The 22683-nt window shown below is 41.3% G+C and overlaps 1 protein-coding gene across 1 annotated transcript; it reads right to left on the bottom strand.

Moving 5' to 3' along the window:
- Positions 1-2758: 2758 nt before the first annotated feature.
- Positions 2759-22367, bottom strand: gpib (glucose-6-phosphate isomerase b). Its single transcript, XM_083790171.1, has 20 exons — positions 22206-22367; positions 20895-20985; positions 20550-20618; positions 19655-19774; positions 19110-19193; positions 18600-18746; positions 18089-18160; positions 17935-17979; positions 17716-17769; positions 16181-16241; positions 15251-15294; positions 14709-14861; positions 12131-12260; positions 10547-10623; positions 10055-10183; positions 5408-5483; positions 5232-5298; positions 4956-5075; positions 4788-4827; positions 2759-3191 (listed from the first exon to the last, which is right to left on the bottom strand). The coding sequence occupies exons 1-19, from the start codon at positions 22322-22324 to the stop codon at positions 4824-4826; spliced, it is 1662 nt and encodes a 553-aa protein (XP_083646297.1). The 5' UTR covers positions 22325-22367; the 3' UTR covers positions 2759-3191; positions 4788-4823.
- Between the last annotated feature and the right edge of the window lie 316 nt (positions 22368-22683).

Genomic DNA, 22683 nt, shown 5'->3' on the forward strand with positions numbered 1-22683 from the left:
CAAAGAATATTTTAAGACCAACTCTCAAGTTCATGATTATAATACTAGACAATCCGACAATATTCATCCTCCCTTCAGCCGTACCCCTCTTAGCCAGTTCTCCATAAAAGTCAGAGGTTCTTTACTCTGGAATTCACACATACTTATTGCCAACTCCGCATCTTCACTCTGTAACTTTAAACATAGATTGAGGGCCAGCCTCTTGAAGTCACCCTCTCCAATTGATTCTAAAGTAATGTAGCCTTATAGTTATTGTGCATACTCAGACATACTCGGACTCAGTCACACACACACACACACACACACACACACACACACACACACACACACACACACACACACACACACACACACACACACACACACACACACACACACACACACACACACACACACTTCACAAGTGTAAATAATGTATTTCTTGTTTTTGTTATTTTCCATACCTATGTTTGATTACTTTGTCTTACTATTTGTATATTACTATTTGTTAAATTGTATATTAACTTTGGTGAGAACCACATATAAGCCCTCCCTGGGTTTCTTTTCTCACCTGCACACACTTCACACTTTTCTTTTATTGATGTTACCTTTTTGTACTGTTTTTATTGTGCAAATAAACTAAAAAATAATAATAATTGTAGAACACATTAAATGTGCATCCTTGGCCTGCTGGTAAATGGTATAGTGATGTTATTCTCATTCAAATCCAAGTTAAATTTCTGCTGTGTTATATCTGCTGTCACTCTGTCCTGGTGGAGTCCACCACTAAACTTCCACTTGATATACATTTTTTAAGGTGTCAACGATCCATAGAACACCAGATTGTACATCTAGGCCTTGTAGTTATGGAGTTATAACTTATAACTGATTTAGTTTGGGTATGTAATATCAGGCGAATACAAAAAAATGACCCTGGGGTTTAAGTGGTTATTGGTTAAAGGTGTAGTGAAATGATTCACACATTTAGACCATATCCGTGGTCGTCATATGGGCATACCTAACAATGGATGCCAAAAAATGGGCAAATTCACATTTTTGTGTTTTTATAGCCCTGAAACATGACTGCACCCTGTTTTTGGCGCACGCTACATTTACAACGTTTCCGTATATATAAACATTCGGAATTCAAATATAAAGTAGGCCTACTCACAATTTGTCCCACGGGTGTTAGTTAGTTGCAGCACCAGCGATTAGAATTGCTGCATCCCGCGTTGTTTAATAAAAAGCATTTTTGTCCGAGCACCCCGGCTACTTTTTTCGAACGGGGTTCGTTTGGGAAATCCACAGTTGCACACCGGGAGCGCACTCGCCTATTAGTCTGTATTGGCAGGGCGGTCAGCGTACCTATATCGAACACACCGAGTGCCACCTTCCTCCCGACCGATAGGGGCGCGTAGTTGAAAGCCAATGGCAAAATAACAGCTCGGATAAAAATGCTTTTTATTAAACAACGCGGGATGCAGAAATTCTAATCGCTGGAGCTGCACCTAACTAACACCCGTGGAACAAATTGTGAGTACTTTATATTTGAATTCCGAATGTTTATATATACAGAAACGTTGTAAATGTAGCGAGCGCCAAAAACAGGGTGTGGTTACTTCATGACTCTCGTATGAATACGAGAGTCATGAACCATGGCTAGTGTTTTTATATCAAAAGTCCATAGAGTTTTCACATGTGTAGAATCCATTCCTGATGTATTTTCTTAATATATGCTGTACAGTCTTGCATGTTAAAGGTCAGGTCATGGTTAAATGTGTATTTACTCTTGGACATTAATTGCACTGAGTCACGTTTAAACTGAATAGATTTGTATGATAAACAAAAAGGATGGTTGCATAATGTTTTCAAGATGCATTCCTGCCTCTTGTTTGTTTTTGGCCTATAAATGGATGCTGGGATGTCTGTCTGGGGATTTGAGGGTCTGGATGAGAGCAAGAGTGACCTAGATGACCCTATGTACCATTGACTAGAAACGGCTACGGTTCAGTTAAATCTCACAGTCTAGTAGTGCCATCTAGTGGCCTTTTAAACCTTTACCTAAGGATGGGATAGCTGGATGAAGCATATAGCGCTATAATAGGCCAGTGCCATATCTTCTTAAACCTTGGATGGCAATTGGATGATTTGAAAAGGGCGGGATATATATTCCTCAGCCTAGTAAGAAATTAAGTCTGTGAAAGATTTCACTTAAATTGCATGCTGTGTTCATGATTTGAGGCTTTTTGTTAAAAACGGGAAAATCCTGCAAACTTTGAAAGCCAATGTTAGCCAATTTGGATGGAATATGAAATATCAGACAGATCTGTCTTGAACACATGACTGATAGATAGGCTGTGTAACTATTTGCGGGATTTTTGGGCAGAATCTGGAGGAGTAATATAAAAAATGTGTTTTACAAAAGTCGGCCTCCTGTTGGCGCTATAACAGGCCGTTCAGGAAAATGTGGGGCAAAGGTTCATTGTTGGCATCCAGGTAGTGTGTGTGCAAAATCTGGCATCGACCGCGTTAACGGTGCTGGAGATTAGCTGGTAACAGATGGACGGACGGACACACACACACACACACACACACGCACACACGGACGGACTACTCTCTCCGCATGCCTTCAGCTTGGTGGAGACAATGAATGAAGAGTATTCTCAAAGCAATCCAGATTTCCAGAATAATTTTTAGTTTAAACAAAATGTGTGTGGACACATAACTAGTAACCATAATATAATTGTGAAAGCTGTTAAAGCCTCACTTTGAAACTTTATTTATGAATGAAATCTAATTTTGCATTAACTACTGTTCAATGGTAAACATTTCTGCACATTTCTGCACAGGTAACCAGGTTCAAATCCGGGGTGGAAGAGGAAAGTTACATTGTCCTGCTTTAATATCATAGCATTAATCAGAAAACACAGAGAGAAATTAGTTCAGTTCAGTTTTTTTTGTGTGAAGATGTTTATTTCAAAAAGCTAAATTGAATCTATCCGTTTCAGTCTATGTCCCTTGGCGTGCGTCTCCTTGTGCTCGTCTACTTTTTGTGAACCTCTTCCTTGTGCACCTCTTTCTTGTGCACCTCTTCCTTGTGCACCTCTTCCTTGTGCACCGCTGGCTTGTGCACTTCTTCCTTGGGCTTGTGCACAAGTTTAGGTTCAATCTTCTTCTCATGCTTTTCGTGGTGCTCATGGTGGTCGTGAACACTAGAGGGACAGAGAAAGATTTGAATAAAGTAGCCTTTGCCCTTGACTGTAAACTAACTTAGAAAAGTTGGCACCATAGCTAGTCATGATATACTGCATGACAGTAAATATAAAGTGCCACTGCTTGATGACATGGAAGTGACCGGCTGCTTCTGCAAGACTCTCTTCATCCTTCAGTCTTAGCAAAACAGATCACCTTCATCACTCACTCAATCAATCAATCGATTGACCGACCGACCGACCGACCGACCGACCGACCGACCAACAAACCAACCAACCAACCCTTATTCATACACATTTCATACAGCAGTTGCAACTAAATGTGTTTAAGAAAAGGATAATTAAAAATTAATTGTTATTAAAAGCAGTTATTATTATGCAGAAGCCTAGTTAAATGCACTACTAAAAAGGTTTGTTCTTATGATTTCCACAGATTCAGATACCCGTAGATCCTCCGGCAGGCTGTTCTAGCTAGGACCATAAGAGCTAAAAGCTGCTTCTCCACGCCTTTCTGTTGGAGTCTCCGGACAAATTAAGAGACCAGTTTCAAAGGATCTAAGGGCCGGACACATAAGCATTGCAGATTAATAGGTGGGTGATTTAGTGATTTTAGTTATTTGATAACTAATACAATAAATAAAACTAATATTACACATTACGCCTCTAAAATAGGCGTAATGTGTGCTCTCCGCCTGGTCTTTGTCAGCACACGTGTTGCTACATTCTGGACAAGTTGTAATCGACCAAATTACCAATTGCTAGATCAAACAAGAGAGCATTACAGTAATCCAGCCTGCTAGTAATAAAACCATGCATTAGCTTTAACGTGTCAGCCTGAGGGAGAAATAGTCAAACTCTGGTAATGTGTGCTCTCTGTCTGGTCTTAGTCACCACGCGTGCTGCTGCATTCGGTTCTGGACAAGTTGTAACCGACCAATAGAACTTTTTCTTGGCAGACCAGACAGCAGAGCATTACCGGAACCAAACCTGATTTTTTTAAAACATGCTTTAGCTTTACTGTGTCACCCTGAGAGAGAAATGGTCGAACTCTGCTGATATTTCTTAAATGATAAGAAGAAAATATATTTTTGAAATTTTTGGTGTGGACCTTCAGATTTAGATCTGAATAAAAAATTACGCCAAGGTTTTTGACCTGGTACTTGGTGTAGAATGCAAAGGGTTGTAGACAATTTCTCTCCCCGGGAGCTCTGCATGTCCAAATGACTACAATGTCTGTTTTTTCTTTAACAGGGGGATGTTTTCTGACATCCATGTATTTATTTATGTTAGAGATGCAGTTTATTAAGGTGGCGGTGGGACTACAATCATCTGGGGATACAGAAATTCAGCATGTATTAAAATCTATTTTGTATTTTCTGATGACAGAGCCTAGTGGTAGCATGTAGATGATGAAGAGAATAGGGCCCAAATGGAACCTTGAGGAACACCACATGACCACTTGAGAACTGTGCAAGAAAGATCAACAACAATCCATTTACAGCTTTTCTAATCATTCATTTCTGTATCCACCAGAGTTAATGGTCTTAAGAGCGTTTGCGGTGTGCAGGGGTCCGTTCGGAAATGTTATTAACTGACCTTGTTCGGCTTATAGTCATTCTGATGGTTGTGATCTTATCTTATAGAGGAGTGGGGGAAAAATAAGTTTTGGAATGTTATGACTTTTGTGAATGAGTTCAGAGAAATGAGCCTCTCTGATGACCCATGGCCCACGGAAGACAGTGGAAAATGTTCGGGGACGCTTACTTGAAGTGCTTCTTGATGAAATGGATAAGTCCATTGGTGGAGGAATCATGGGAGTGTACATCGTCCTTGTTCGCGAGTTCAGGCTCGATCTTATTGGCCAGCTGCTTGCCGAGCTGAACTCTGTTGTAGAGTATGAGAGAGCGTGCGAGAGAGAGAGAGAGAGAGAGAGCGAGAGAGAGAGGGGGAGGAAATGTCAGTGAGTTCAAGATATGTACAAGGATGGTTACATAAAACCTATTATATATAGTGTTAATCATTTAAGACTCCTTTACTTACCCCCACTGATCAAAACTGTTGATATCCCACATAACACCCTGGACAAAGATCTTGTGCTCATACATGGCTGTAAATCAAGAACAACATTGTTAATACCTTGCTTGTAACAATAGTTCCATCAATGAATGCGCAGTTACATTATTGCTGGTAGCTTATCACTCATGTTTTGCTCTCACCAATAAGTGCCCCCAGCATGAAGGGGTTCAGTTTCTTGAAGATGATTGAGTTGGTTGGCCTGTTGCCTTGGAATACCTGGAAGACATTTTGACAAGTCAGTTTCATCCACACTTTAGAACAGGGTTTCTCACGGTGTGTGCCGCACTGCCGCCGTGACCCAAGTCCATGTGTGCCTCAGAATATTTTGAATTTATCAATCTCACTTCAGTTTAACCAGACACTCTATTTGACTACGGATCTTTCTCAGCCTAGAGTCTCTTCACCAACAATAGCAGATCTACAAGCTCACAACATGTCACAACAATGTGATGCGTTGTGAGCTTGTAGATCGGCAATTTTTTTGTGAATGCTCCCCCCAGAACAGGAATGCTGGGGTTTAAGTGGTAAACGCCAAGTATAAAAGTTATTTTCAGTTTAACTTTATAATGCAATTGTATCTTTGGGGGGAAATATTTACATATTTAAAGTAAAGCTTTACTTCAGTAACAATGTAATTCAGGGGTGCTGTGTGTGGATGAAAAGGAAGAGGATATTTACAGGGGTGACCTGAGCCAAAAAGGTTTGAGAAGCAATGCTTTACAATATGCCACTAGAGGGCAACACTCACAAAGATCAATAAATACTAGGACAACACTGATTGGAAATAACAGAAATATAGGCCTAAACAACTCTTTAGCATTCATTCTATTTAGCAACAGATGTACAGTAGTTGCTAATTTAGCAGCACATTTTTAAAGCATTTCTAGAGTCATCTGTTGACTTTTGAAATAATCTGGTCTCTCTCTTCACTGCTTATGTGTCTGTTCCCTCTGTTTTATACAGTATTTTATATTTATACTAATACTTTGTTAAAGCCACCTTTTGACAAACCTGTTAATTTGTAACCCATTAAAACCAGGAAATCATCTGTGTAATTTTAGATTTTAGCAGTATATCATCTCTGTCATGTGGAAACCTCATACTGTATGTCCAAAACTGTGTCACTGTGGTTAGGACGATCAAGTATGCCATAGGGTAGGCCCGGACAGTTAGCTCAACCGTCTGGGCACCTAGGCAGCCAAGCCAGCCAGACGGCGTGCCGTGGGCTCGACTCCCGAGCCTGACGGCCTTTGCCGCATGTCACTCCCCCTCTTTCTCCCCCTTTCCTGTCTGACTACTGTTCCCTAACAATAAAGGCCCTAAGAAAAAAGGGGAAAAAAGTATGCCGCAGGGTGTTGCAGACCACTTTTCAACCGATCTTCATATAATAGGTCCTCACTAATGTTCATGATAAAATACCACAATTTTTCTCTACTCTGTCTGTGTCTGTGGTCAGTTCAGAAACCCGTCCACCAGTGACATCGTTAGGCAGATTATTTTTTTTAAAGATCTTTTTATCGTTAGAACGATGGCTACTATTTTTGCATTGCTTTTTCAGGAAGCCTGCAGTTTTTATTAGCTTAGATTCCCCATTTATGATGTCACTGGTGGACTGAACCGTTTCTGAACTGCCCAATCCCTCAATGAGCCCTCACTGATTTAGCTGCGCGTTCATGTGAAGTCTGCGAGGGCTTGAGAGATGTCCCATTTGAAATCGGTAAGTCAGTGAGGGCTCAGCCCCGCCCCGCCCCTTTATGTGCCCTTTGTCAAAGTCAGCGTCGATGCTGACTTTAGCAAAGAAATTACCCACAGTTCATAGCGTTACCAGTGGAATGAGGGGGATCCTCCGAACGTCAATCATTTAAGTATGCAAATTAGTTATGTATCGTGATTAGAATGTCAACAAACACAATAGTGCTTTCTCACTGTTCTCAAAAGTAGACGGAATGGAAGGATATAGGCTATATATTTAATAACAATAATAACTAGACAAAGTGCCAATCGGCACAGGTCTCCACCAGGGCAGGTGAGGTTGTGGCCTCATGGTGGCGCTATAACAGGCTGTTGAGGAAGATTTGGGCCGGAGGTTCGTGTTGGAGGGATGCAGGTACAATGTTTTTCCATGTGTGCATACATAAGTTGTATACAGATCGATGCAGTTATAGCTAAAAACAGGAATTGGCCTGTTATAGCGCCACCGTGAGGCTGATTTTGAGGAAAAAATTGTGGCATGTCGTCCTCGGCCTAGTGAAAATGTGCGTGTATAATTTAACGGAAATTGCACACTGTGTTTGTGATTTGTGGCCTTTTTTCGAAATGGACGAATCGTGTGAGCTTTGGAAGCCAATCTTAGCCAATCAGGATGTAAGATGGGAAATGGTGCCGCTCCGTGTTGATCACATGACTATGGAGATAGTGTATACCGATTTGCGTGAAATTTGGATAAAATCTGAAGGAGTAATAATAGAAAATGTGTTTTACATATGTCGGCCTCCTGGTGGCGCTATAAAGAGCAGATGTGAAAAATTCCAGGCAAAGGTTTTTCCTTGGCCTCTAGGGAGTTGGCATACAAAGTTATCCACAGATCCGTGCAGTTAGAGGTAAAAACACTTTTCGGCCAGTTATAGCGCCACCTTGAGTCTGAGTTGAAATTGTTCATGTGGCATTTCGTCCTGGGCCTAGTGGGAATGTGGGTGCACAATTTCAGGGAAATCACGCGATGTGTTCATGATTTGCAGCATTTTGTTTGAAACTGAGCACTCCTGTGAACTTTGGAAGCCAATCTTAACCAATCAGGATGGAGTGTGAGAAATCTGAAAAACGGTTTCGTTGAATGGCTCTAGAGAGACTGTGTACCAATTTGCGTGATGTTTGGACAAAATCTGTAGGTGTACTGTGCAAAAACTTGTTTTGCACAAAGCAGCCTCCTGGTGGCGCTATAACAGGCCGTTCTGGAAAGTTTGGGGCAGAGGTTCATCGTTGGCATCCAGGGAGTGTGTGTGCAAAATTTGGCATCGACCAGGTTAACGGTGGCCGAGATTAGCTGCTCATGGACACACGGACGGACGGACGGACACACGGACGGACGGACACACGGACGGACGGAGTGCAAAACATACTCTCCCCACATGCCTTCGGCCTGGTGGAGACAATAAGGGAAACATGATGAGAAATGACTAATGAGCAAAGTAAACGAATATGGAAATGAAATTTATAATGAATATTATTATATATGAATATTACAACTCATATCACACAGGAAAGTGTATTTATTAAACTAATAATAAAACGATCAGCTTAAATGCTAAAATAGACATGATAGACATGTATAAATAGGCCAAGCATGTAGGTAGGCACTGGCTGTGAATAAGGACAGTTTTTTTATAAAGTGATGCAAAGTGTCATGAATGGCGGACTCATCTTCAAAGTGCTGTCCCATTTCTTTCACAACAATTTGGAGCCCTTGCAGCCTCTCACCCTCAAGCACTTACAGCTGTCATTAAAGTCAATGAGGGTCCAGGGCTCAGAGCTTGAGGGAGGCAATTGGGATTGGGCCACAGACTGAGTAGAAAACAATTGTGCAATTTTTTCATGATCATTAGTGAGGACCAATTATATGAAGATATGTTGAAAAGTGGTGAAGTGGTCCTTTAATTTACAAAAAAGAAAAAATACTAAAAGTTAAAATATGGAGAAATCTAGTATGCAAAGGTTGCAAGTTGCATATAATTATGCAATGAGAATACTCCTTAAAACCCCAGAGGGGGCAGTGCTAGTGACATGTTTTTCACTTCAGTGAGGACTTGTTCAAGTTCATGCAATGGCTGGATGTATCTGAAAACAATATAATTGTGGCACTCTCAAATCCCACTATGAGCTGTGTCTGTACATCCAGAGTTCCAGACTGTTGTTCTGCCTGTGGGTTAAGTTATGTACTATTTATTGTCTCCACCAGGCCGAAGGCATGTGGGGAGAGTATGTTTTGCACTTCGTCCGTCCGTGTGTCCGTCCGTCCGTGTGTGTGTCCGTCCGTGTGTCCGTGAACAGCTAATCTCGGCCACCGTTAACCCGGTCGATGCCAAATTTTGCACACACACTCCCTGGATGCCAACGATGAACCTCTGCCCCAAACTTTCCAGAACGGCCTGTTATAGCGCCACCAGGAGGCCGCTTTGTGCAAAACAAGTTTTTTCACAGTACACCTACAGATTTTGTCCAAACATCACGCAAATTAGTACACAGTCTCTCTAGAGCCATTCAACGAAACGGGTCTTTCAGATTTCTCAGACTCCATCCTGATTGGTTAAGATTGGCTTCCAAAGTTCACAGGAGTGCTCAGTTTCAAACAAAATGCTGCAAATCATGAACACATCGCGTGATTTCCGTGAAATTGTGCACGCACATTCCCACTAGGCCGAGGACGAAATGCCAAATGAACAATTTCAACTCAGCCTCAAGGTGGCGCTATAACTGGCCGAAAAGTGTTTTTACCTCTAACTGCACGGATCTGTGGATAACCTGGTGGAGACCTGTGCCCAGAAGGGCACTTTTTCTAGTTTTACATATTTTTAATGATCTTATGTTGCCTGTCGTCTTTCTTTTATGTTGTTGTACCTTGTATATGGATCTGAGTCCGCTAATAATGTTTGAATTGAATTGCAAATTAATGTCTCTGACCAACAGTAACAATATCGCAACATAGGTTTTTCATTATTTGTAGAATGGGCCTCAGGTCTTCATGTGTTAAAGCCCTTGGATATTATTACATGAGTCTTGACATAACTCACTTTGTGTGGCAGGATCTTCTCCAGGTCCTCTTCGCTGGCGCCGCTGGCCTCCAGCTCCTTCCTGGCTTCCTCTGTGGTCTTTCCCATCATCAGAGCCTCTGTCTGGGCCAGGAAGTTGGCCAGCAGGATCTACAAGCACAACACACACGCCCAGTCCAGTGGTTGTCAAACATCTTCATGGCAAGGACACCCAAATATTGTGGGCTTGTACAGTAGATCGGCTATTTACAAATAGCCAAAGTATGGTGGCTTAAGTGGTTAATGTAATGTTTTTGTAATATTAATCCAAATCTGGTAACCAACTAGTAACTAAAGTTTTCAAATAATCGTAGAGGAGTATTAAGTACAATATTTGCCACTGAGATGTAGTGGGACTGTGGGGTAGAAGTAAAAGTATAGACATTTGGAAATACTCGAGTGAAGTAAAACATATACCTTGTAATTGTACTACATTACGGCACTTGAGTAAATGTACTTCCAGTACTTAGTTACCTTATGGTGCAGGTTGTCTCTGATGGGGTGCTGTGACTGGGCGGGGATCAGGAAGTCGCAAGGGACCATGCGTGTTCCTGTGGGTGATACAGGTGGGTTGCAGTGTTGTTTTTGGCAGCAAATTTCTATTTTAGTTTAGTCATAGTCTTTGGAATGAAATTTAGTTTTAGTCACCTGGAATGTTTAGTCTAGTTAGTGTTAGTCTGTGTTAGTCTAGTTTTAGTTGACCAAGGGCTCCATTAAGCAGTTCAAATAATATTACTAATCATATTACAGTTTTATGAGCTGGGGGCGTGTGGTATGTCATATTGCAATTTTGGGCATGTTAAGAAGCGCTTTCGACACCCCGTGGATTGTGCAAAACGGCCTTGAATTAGTCATGGGTGTGTTTAAGGAGTGTTTGAGACGTACCCAATCAACATGTCCATACTATTCTCTTTACCAGTCAGCTGATGTCACCTACGGAATGCGCACTTTGGGGATCGTGGTATTACATTTCTTCAGGCTGGCACCATAGAAGACATGACATGCCGTCGTAATGGCTCATTTTACACTTGTCCACTAGTCCCTTCCTAACATTTTAGTCTAGTTTCTATTGTCAATAACAACACAACACTGGTGGGTTGCACACTGGTGGGTTGAAGTTTGTCAGTCAGTGAGTGGCACATTCAGTGCATTCACAGTCCGAATCATCAAACATGAACCATTACATGGTTATTGATTATTAATAATGCAATGTTAAATCAGAATGTATACAGTAAAAGTCAACATGAGTGAAAATCACGGTACAAATACATTTGTTTAGATTTAGAGTAGTGACCTAAAAAATACATACTTTTGATGTCAATCCATGAACGGGGGTCACATGACACTGAAGCTTTGCTTCACTCACTACATTTGGAGAGTTTTCACTTAAAAGAAGATATCCAACATTTGCAGTAGTATATAGTATTTCAGCATTTTAGTATTTTATCCACATGAGCTCTAAGGTTCCTATTCTGGGCGTGTCATAATGGGTGAATATTCGAGGCGCCCGCTGGCCTAGTGGTCCAGGCGCATGCCACATACAGGTTCTGGCCTGGCAGCGCAGTGCGTGTTCGAGTCCCGTTCATGACAACCTTTGCTGCATGTCTCCCCCGTCTCTCTCTCCCTCTTTCCTGTCATTCTTCACTTATATATGTATCAATAAAGGCAGAAAAGCAAAAATCCCATCCCATCACTGTGTCACGTCGTGAGATTTGGTGTATGGGTAAAGGGCTGGCCAAGTATTGACCCCTGGGAAACCCCCTGGTCAACAAAGAATATAACTGTTACCTCTGCTTCTGGTTTCGGTAATAATGTATTTGTTTCCGTGAGCGGGTTATCATCCCTCAGCTCAACCCTCACCCTGGAGGGCCAGTGGTCCACTCTTTGTCTAGTCTCGACCCGTTCAGCATGGGTGACCCTGGCCTGCCAGGAGTACCATACTCCTGCCGACATAGCTCTATGGGTCATGGAGACGTGCAAACCACTCTACCACGATATGGTAGTGTGAACCCAACAAAGAATACAGTAGGGGTTTAAGTGTGCCCTGGCAGACCGTACCTTGGTGGATGAGCTGGTAGAATGCGTGCTGCCCGTTGGTTCCTGGCTCCCCCCAGACAATGGGTCCGGTGTGGTAGTTCACACGGGTACCATCTTTAGTGACGTACTTTCCATTGGACTCCATATCACCCTGCATACAAATAATTAAGAATGTCTTTGTCTGCACTCTGCAGTAGATTGCTGCTGCACTGATGCAAAGCAAGACAATGTATGCAATGGTATTGTATACATTAATCTGCTGTTTCTGAATGTCGGGTCCGGGGATCCTTATGGGTCTCTCTTATTGATCTGTAACACTGAGGGGTCGATTATGCAAGTGGAACAATATTACATATAATATTACAGTTTTAAGAGGTGGGGGCGTGTGGAATGTCATATAACAATTATGGGCATGGTAAGAAGCGCTTTCGACACCCCGTGGAGTGCGCAAAACGGCCTTGAATTAGTCATGGTGTGTTTAAGGCGTGTTTGAGACGTACCCAATCAACATGTCCGTACTATTCTCTTTACCAGTCAGCTGATGTCACATACGGAATGCGCCCTTTGGGGATCGTGGTATTACATTTCTTCAGGCTGGCACCATAGAACACATGACATGACTTTGTCACATTTGGGTTAATTATTCCTATTGCACTGCATGCTATCACCTTTATGCCTCAAAAGAACAGACCCACCTATACCTTTCAGATCGGAATGGAACTGCGAGTAGATAGCAGCATATTGGCAAATTGGCAATCCATGCGTAATGTTCCCAGAATCGTCTAACCCCCGAACATGCAAGTTCATTTGATATTGTTTAATTCGATAACGATAGAACCATGTACCATACAGCGAATGAAAGCAAGATTCCTAAGGAATATGGAGATTTTTACATTTAATAAAACGGTTGAGAAATGAGAGAACCATGAGTGTTTATAGGCTAATATCAACGTTTTTTTATGAAAGACAAACGCGCTGTGAACTTGAAGAGCTCAATCACCATCCCGACACGGAAGAAATATAGCCTAGTGCATGCATGTATATGCACTGTTGCACTTGCACACAGTAGCCTACACACGCTCTTTATTTGTTTCTATTGAAAAACACAGTACACAGTAAAATAACGTTTATTATATTTTATTTCATTCAAGTCACGACGAAGGAATGAGTTGAATGCGTGCTGCGTAATGCTGTGGCCCCGATGGTATGGTCTTCGCTGAGTTCGCTCGTAGCATTTTATTGAAGTAGACTTGAATCGGGTGTGATACAGCATATGAAAGCAAACTTCCCACGGATTATGGAGATGTTTTTATTTATTTTTAAGGTTGAGAAATGAAAGAATTATGGCCGTTTCTAATCTCATCATTTTACAAAAAAAGACGCAAAACGAGGCTGTTGCCATGTCTCATAGAAACAAGTAAATAGGTCTATAAAAATAAGCGCATATAACAGGGGTCTGTAACCTATTTTAAATGAAGTGCCATGTTTTTATTTTCTAGATAGTGAGTCTGCCATATCCAGATTAATTTTAATGACACCACATTAAAATAAAAAAACATATTTTCCTTCCTTCTTTTTAAATATGTTCTTGCACATTGTTATAATGATCATTATATATATCCCCCTGCAGTCAGAGTTCATAGTTTTAATGAATGAATGTGATGCATTGTGAGCTGGTATAGATCTGCTATTTTCAAAAGTAATCTTGGAAAAAAATAATTTAATTTTTGGATTAGCCGTCCTTAGTTGGGCAAATGCATTCATCTGGGGATCCTTGACATGGGAATGTGCTGTGTGAGGATCACTGGTTTAAACAACATTAGGAGAAAAGCCCAAATAACCACTTTAGAAACAAGAAAAGCAACCACAAATAGTACAACTACCAATATTTACAAGCAACTTTACAGAAAAAGAAGCCGCTTATAATAAACCGACATGGCAACACTCTAGCAGCCTCCCAGAGCCGCTCAAGTGTACAATCAAACAGTGCTTTTTGCGTTTATGAGGTGGTCAGACCCACGTCTAATCGTTATGCGCTGAGTGTTTATAGGTCAAGGGGCTTAATAGCAAATTGGCAAAGCGAAAATAATGAACATATGGACACTCCCACAATGCTAAAATATTCAGGATCGCCGTATGCCATATGTGTGTGCGTTCAACACGGGCCGATATGCCTTTCATAATACGAATGTGCGCAGAGCGAGGCCAATTTATGTATTACCACATGGTAAAACGCACCTTCAGAATCTAGGCCTGAGAGTGTACAAATGGAACCAAATTCACCCCGTAAGGGTCCATTTAAATAATTGTAACAGTAGGCTAAATGGGGACTTCTTTTTAATGTTACCAAATGGGAAATGTTCTAATGCATATCAAACTGGGGGGGTGTTTGAAATTGAAAAGGTTGTGAACCACTGCATTAATTGTTCTGTGTATGATCTTCTGTGGTACATGATTGTAATTCTTTAAACAAAGGTTTGCTATAGATGTTCTGTGTTTTGGTAAAAGAGACACTTTTAAACATGTGGTTTGACTTTGGCTGTGTTTGTGGCTTTTCACTGAGGTGTTTGTGTGACGTGTATAGCACTGGAGGACAGACCTGCTGGAAGTAAGCAGGGAAGCGGTGCATGTACTGGTCATAGGGAAGCATGGCGTGGGTCTCTGCATGGAAGAAGTTGATATACCAAATACCCAGCATGGCCAGCAGAACAGGGGCGTTCTTCTCCAGAGGGGCTGTGCAGAAGTGCTTGTCCTAAAGAGGAGTGGAAGGTCAGCATATTCACACAGGCTCGACTGCTCTCCGCGGTGGTTTTCTAATTGTGCTACAACAGTGGGAACTGGGATGTGTACATGGTAGAGTACATTAATACAATATACGTAACTTATACAATTGGGGTGGTTGTATTTTGTCTGCCTGCTCTTCTATTGAGACATTTAGATCATGACAAAGTCCAATTTTGACAAGATTCAATTTATCCCCTGAGCAAGCAGAAAAGGCTCTATCAACTCTCAATGGTAAAAATGTCAGCAACTCAGCACTAACGTAGGAAAACGGTTTAAGATCCGGGGGAAAGGAAAGTTACATAGTGCAGCTTTAAACAAGAAATGCAAAGTTGCTTCATCTGATTCTGGTGTACCTACCATATAGTGAGCACCCTCCAGAAGATGCTCAAAGTTCTCCCAGCCTGGCAAGGAAAGGCATATCAGACAACAACTATCCATGTCACAGAACAGCTACAGTATAGATGTCACAGAACAGCTGGATGTGAATGTTCAGATTGAATTATACAGACATAGTTCATAGTTAGATTTATTGACCGATTCACTGACTGATTATGCCAAAAATGATGTTATTTTCTATCAATTACACACCCCATGAACCGGCAGAGTGTCCGGTAGGAGACTCAAAGAGGAATGTGACAAAAACAAAAAGAATCTCCATGAATTCAAGGCTTCATGGGGTGTGTAATTGATAGAAAATAAGCTTTATTTGGGTGAACTACTCTTTTATGGTAGAAATATGCCTCAAACTACTGCCTTACAGCTGCTGTGTCTATCTATCTGCCCATGGTCCATATATGGAGCTGGCATGTTCTGAACTTCTGACATCACACCACTCCATATTTGGGTGCCTGACACAGAACTCCATATATAGGAATAAAGGGACACAGAGACACATACAGAAATCTCCATATATGGGCATAAAAGGGACACAGACAGATGGGTCGAACGGGTAGTCTACATTTCCGGGTTTTCCAGAACCAGCACAAAAGCCTCATTTGGCATGCTTGACAAAGAACTCCATATATGGGCATAAGTGTGACACAATCACTGGGTGGAGCATGCATTTCTGGTTGTCCAGAACCAGCACAAAAGCCTCTGTCCGGGATCTGGACCTGATCATCCCTATATCTCTATCTGATCTCTATATGGATCTGGCCTGTTCTGACATCACAACTCGGGCTACATTAAAAATGGAGAGAAGAAGAGGTCTCCCCCTATAGAAAATGTACATCCTCTGGTAATGAAAGCCAATTGTAAACGAGTTCTGAAATGATCTTTCATACATACCAATGTGCAGCGCAATGGACATTCCAATTGCGGACCACAGGGAGAAACGACCACCGACCCACTGGAAGAGAAGGCACGCATTGTATTTATATTGGCCACATGATGTCTTACGTCATCATTTAATACCCTAAAAAATTAAAGTCCATAGACTTGGCTGGCAAACAATTTATATCATAAGTGCTCAGTCTAAACAAACAAAAAATCCCATCGACTTGGCTGCCATAGGACATAATCTTCAAAAGCCATGCATTGGAGGGTCTAAAATACGTGAAAATAATGAATTAGAACTAGAACTGCATCACAGTACTTCCGGTTGAAATGCAATAACATAGTGTCATGGAGTTTTGTAGATTGTGCATTAACGGCCGAAAAAGCAGCTATCATTCTTCGCATAATACTTAGCAATTTTTGTGTAAAATGTATGTATTTTTCAGCTTGCGTGTGCTGTGAGACCCAGAGCAGAGCTGACTTGAACTCCATGGCCATCCTCTCGGATTAGCCTGATACGAGAATGTTTGCATATTTTTGCAGAGGGTTTCATGTGGTTAAATATCACAGTATGTTTCTCGCTCTTGGTCATGGGACAAGGAAACGCACACGCTAAAGATGGCACCAGATGATCATTCAACACATGTTACAGGTGACATTCTAACACGAGAATATCACCTGTAACTTATACTGTACTTGTAACCGGCAGCAAAACTTCTGTGAGGGGCAGGTTTCCCTGTCATATAAAGGGCATATTAGCGCGTCAAATACCAACAATGTAAATCCAGCGCAGCGATAGTTCATTGAGACATGGAAGGCAGTAGGTTTAATATATAATCCCGTAGTAGAGGAGGCTGAACAAACAAAGGACACGCACATCTATACTGGATGCTGGATCAAAATAAAGTCATAAAGAAATGAAAAATCCGCACACCAATTAATTGGTGTGCAGATTTTTCATTTCTTATAATCCCCCTTCATTCTTTATCAGCAATTCATTCTGTTCCTTTAAATCAGCTGTTTCTTTCCATGTCAACTGCCCTCATGCTATATGGATGCATTGAAAGTTATGTTGTTGATTTAATGTATTTTTGTTATGCTCTGCTCTGGGGTTTGTTGTTGATATCAGAGCTATGTGTCTCGGTCCACAGATAATCTGAGATATCAATTGTGATATGATATCAGATGATATGATCACATGAGCAGAGCCACACCGCCATACTAAATGCAATAGCTTTGCAATAAATGGTTAATGGTCATTCTGAGCTGAAGTGTTTCAATGAACTATATGTAGATACCTGACCTTTTATGCGACCGCAGCCTTTACTGTAACCTCTGCGGAAGAGAAGGTCGCGACCAATAATAACACACCTCAGAGCTGTGCTGCAGAACGAGGCTTCTGATTACCAGGCAGCTGCTGGCCAGAGTGCCTATCCGACTGCTTCACAGGTCAAAAGTCTAGCCTATTTATAGTTCCTCTCTAAGCGCTGCATCATACAGGACCTACGTAGTGTGTTTCGCTTCAAAGGCTTCCTAAGTACACTCACGTCCCAGAACTCGAACATGTTCTCCGTGTCAATGCCGAAGTCCTTTACTTTGGGCTGGGGGAAGAAACAGAGAAAGATGATGGTAACTTAACCATATTCACATTTTGATCTTACTTCATGCTGTATGACTATGGTCAATGGTTAGAATGTTTTGAAATGCGGATTGACTACATTTTCCTTGGTAACACTGCCTTGTGCATGAATTATACTTGAACTTACTGCGTTGGTGGAGAGTGCCACGAAGTGCTTAGCAACAGCTTTTTTCTGTTTAGGCCCAAGAAAGAGATATTTAGAACAGAGTATAGATACATATCTACCAAATGTTTATGTGCAGAGAATGCACAGCTGCATTCATGGACCACTCAGAACTCACGTCTTTGGCATGCTCAAGGAACCATGCCTTTGCAGACTCAGCATTGGTAATGGTCTCTTGGGTCGTGAATGTCTGCAGAAGAAATACAAAGTTACCTAACCACAAAGCATACATTTTAACCTAGGCTTTGGCTGCAACATTAACACATTATGCATGTAAAACAATCATGCTTTGACTCCAGCCCGTGTGCTAAAGTGACTTGGAAGAGCAGGACACAGATCACAGTCCTGCAGAACAACCATGTGCATGTCTGCATGGAAACTTAAATTACACCAAGCAAACCTTGCTATAGGTCAAGGAGAATCTAACGTAAACCATTGTAGCGTGAGGCGGCTTGATGTACAAGGAGGCCAACATCCCCTGGGCCCCTGAACATGACGCTAGTTGTTATGTCGCGGGGACATATCCCCAATCCAACCCTAGGTGCTGAGTGTAAACAGTGTCTTTGGTATGACCCAGCCGAGGAATCGAAATTCCATCTTAAGTAGGCAAATGTATGCAAATGGAGCACCTTTGATGCGACGATGAAGAGGGTGGTCTCCCAGTTGAGCTTCTTCAGGGTTTTGGCAACATGTGTTCCGTCAATGTTGGACACGAACCAAACGTGGGGTCCGTCGTGTGAGTATGGTTTCAGGGCTTCAGTCACCATCAGGGGGCCCTAAACATTCAATTAAACAGTTACGTGACGTTACGCTGCAATTTGTTTGTGCTAACATATTATGAGTCAAGTAAGTGTAAGCAAGTGTTTTAGTCTTAGCCTTAAATAGATAAACTTTGCACATTTTGTACCTGTTTTGTACCTTTTTGTATCTCTGTGCTCTTTTCCTTGTGTAATGTAATGTACTCTATTGTGCTTGTTTTAAGTTTTATTTAATTTTTGACATGACATGATATATTTTGTATTGTTCATTACTATGCAGTATCCCGTCTAAATAAACAAATAAAGTAAAGTATGTTCTGATATTATTAGAATGAATATTTTGCATTGACCATACAGTCAGTCAGAACTCAGTTTACTCACAAGGTCAGATCCTCCGATCCCAATGTTGACGACATCAGTGATTTTCTTTCCGGTGAAGCCCAACCACTCACCATGACGAACTCTCTGTATTAACACAACAGAGACAAACAAGCTCACAAATGAGTTGCATTGTGATGCATTGAAAGCTTGTAGATCTGCAATTTTTGCCAAATTTTCACTGAATGTGCAAAATTCCCAAAAGAGTGACGCTAGGGTTCTATATACCGTATAAGTGAAAGTTTGTTTACTTTGTTCAGTTTGTTTATTTACATAATGAATAAAGCATATAGCAGAAATATGATAAAACCACAGTAAGGTCATTATAGGATTACATTTTCTTTTTTTAAATATGACAAACTACTCATCACTGTGTGCGTGACACATGTGGAATGTGTGTGTGGACACCATTTAAAACATGAGGACATAAATATTTGTCAATGGCCAAATCGATCACTCTACTATGTGAAAAACAAAGTTGTAAAAAATAGGGGAACAAAAGAAAGAAAACACTTGTAAAAAGGGTACTTGGCTCAGTTTTCACTCACGTGGACGAATCCCTTCATCTTCTCCAGAACCTTGTTGACTTCTGGCATGACATCCTTGCCATTGAGCATGATGGGAGTGTTGGAGCGGTTCCTCAGAGCCACGTGGAGAACAGCACGGTCCTACACACAATTTACAATGTAGGCATTTAGCAGATGCTCTTAATCCAGAGCGATTTACAGTAAGCAAGAACAAAAACATGGTAATACATCATAGAAATCGTCATCATGAATCATATGTAAGCTAAGAACCTAACAGTGGAATAATGAAACTGCATATATATTATATAGTGCTATGTCTACATAAAATGTAGAAATAGCCTTTGCATGCGCCTGTAAGGTCGTCGGGGCTAGGGCAAGTGCTACGGCAAGTGCTACAGGCTAAAAATAAGTCCGAAGAGGTGGGTTTTCAGATTACCGTGGAAGATTCGGAGGGAGTCTGCAGTTCTGATTGCAATGGGAAGTGCATTCCATAGTTTTGGAGCCATAAGGGTGCCATAATGTATGTATTTAAAATGGGGGGCTTTTTTGTAAAATCCCAGCCCACAATACCTTCATATATTTAAAAATAATGTATGTATGTATGTATGTATGTATGTATGTATGTATGTATGTATGTATGTATGTATGTATGTATGTATGTATGTATGTATGTATGTATGTATGTATGTATGTATGTATGTATGTATGTATGTATGTATGTATGTATGTATGTATGCATGTATTGTATTGTTTGTTGTGGACCCCAGGAAGAGTAGCTGCTACTTTGGTGGCAGCCAATGGGGATTCGAATTAACAAAGAATACGGGGATTTACAGATAAAGTATTCACACAGAGTGTCAGCAGAGACCAATGTTAATACAAATTATGTATCTACTGTATAATGCTTAATGCACACCTCAGTAAAGTTGATCTTCTCTGCATGGAACATCTTATCCCTGGCAGCCTCCACTCCTCTTGCCTTGGCCTGTGGACAAAACACAATATGGTGAATATTGTGACGATAATCCTAGATGATATCTGTACAGTGCAGTTGGTCGTGTTCATTTTCAGAAGTGTCTAATGAACGAAAGCTTCAAACGACTTCCAAGGAATCACAGGATATCATGCCTGCTGCTCAATCACAACAAATCAAGACGGATTTTGAATAGTGGTGTGGAAAGATGAACACAAATAATGGCTTAATGATAGCAGTGGAAACATTTCAAGTACAATCAATCATGCTTGACAGACATGAATTTACCAGCTCCATCAACATCTTCATCACTTCCTCGGTGACGAGGTTCTTAGAGTAATCCAGGAGGATATCTCCATGATCAGACTTCAATGTTGTGCTGTTGAAATGCACAATGTTCAGACTGGATTAAGACCATGTAAAAGCGAGACAATGGCTGGAGGAAGTTTGGGGCTAGTTTGCCTACACACTGTGGGATAATAGAGATATTCTAGTGCAGTGTTGGGCAACCACCTCTTTTTGATGTTCAGACAACCATTATAAACCATTATTGTTTGATGTGCATATGTTTCACCCGAGATAGTCAGGGGTTGTGTTTACTACCTTTATTATTCATATTAAAAATATATATATTGACTCGTTCTTTGTTTTATTATTAAACAAGAATATATTCAGACTTTTATTGAAAGGATAGCCCCTTGAGATGCAGCATCTCATTTTAGAGGGGGTCCCATACACAGGGAAAAACGTTACATACAGTACAGTGCAGTTACACAAATAGACAATAGACAATACAGACATTTACAGATACAGTTAGCTTGCTCATCCTCTCCCACCCACTCCCCCATCCCCTCAACTCTCTCTGGACAAGCGTATTGAGAGTACAGTACAGTACAGTACAGTGACTTGACTTGACTTGACTTGACTTGACTTGACTTGATTGATTGATTGATTGATTGATTGGCATTGGGTGATCACACAAAAATGGCCAAGTGATCATGTGCTTGAACAGCTAGGCCGGCCCAGGCTCCCACACAAATGTCTGTGTTGTCACTGCATGCTGTTGTATCCTACTGGCTCACCTGCCAGTGAGGACCCCCCCACCAGGAGGACGTATAGAGCCTTCATCCTGCTTCTCCCGCACAACACTCCCTGCTGACAGTTGCCTCCCCAGCCCGTAAGAGTACATGCAATAACAATTATCACCCTCCCTGCCCGGCTTCCCCCCCTGAACACGGGGCAATTGTGCTCGTGTAGACTTTAAATCACTCCTCAAGACGAATTTATTTTCTCTGGTTTTTAATGTTGTTTGAGTCTACAGATGTTTTCTATTTTATTTCATAACGTTTTCATTGTTACATGTCCTGTGACTATGTTATTGCACAGGCACTTTCGTCACATTTGATTGTTGTGCCATATGAATAAGGTTTTAATTGATTTTATAATAAATTAAGTATATTATTATTATTATATAAGATGAAGTATATAACACCACTGTCACTGAAAATGGTTGACATTAAGAATAATATGAACACATTCAGCACAATGGAACACAAGTTCCATTTGCAACATTTGCGAGCGCTGAACTGAGACGCATACCTGAACTTGTGGAACCTCTCTGGGTCGGCCTCAAACATGTGCCTCATGTTGAGGTTCAGGGCATGGGCCTTGTACCATTCCTGGAGCTTGCGGAAGATGGGGTCGTGTGTCAGTCCCATGGTGTCTGGTCAAGAGGCTGTGGTCCGTCCTGCTTAACGTAGCTGGCTGAGCAGGAGGAAGCCAGAGCTTTTTGAAGGCTTGGGTCGGACTGGCCCCTCCTACAATTGACATTATGTTCAGGGCTTATGTACAGTATGGTGGCATACATACTGTACATAAGCCCTGAGATGCACTGTGATGCAACCGTAACACTTGTGTGCAGTGGTTGTCACTTTGTGCCGTGATATGAGCTTGTAGAGCTGCTATTTTTTGAAGAATCTTGAGAATTTGTGCAAATCTTTGATTTCTCTCTCTCTCTCTCTCTCTCTTTAAAAGTGAACACTTTTAACATATATCTTGGCTTGTGGGGGTCCCTGGC

The sequence above is a fragment of the Protomyctophum parallelum genome, assembly GCF_964188405.1.
Source record: "Protomyctophum parallelum genome assembly, chromosome: 2".
Taxonomy (NCBI): domain Eukaryota; kingdom Metazoa; phylum Chordata; class Actinopteri; order Myctophiformes; family Myctophidae; genus Protomyctophum; species Protomyctophum parallelum.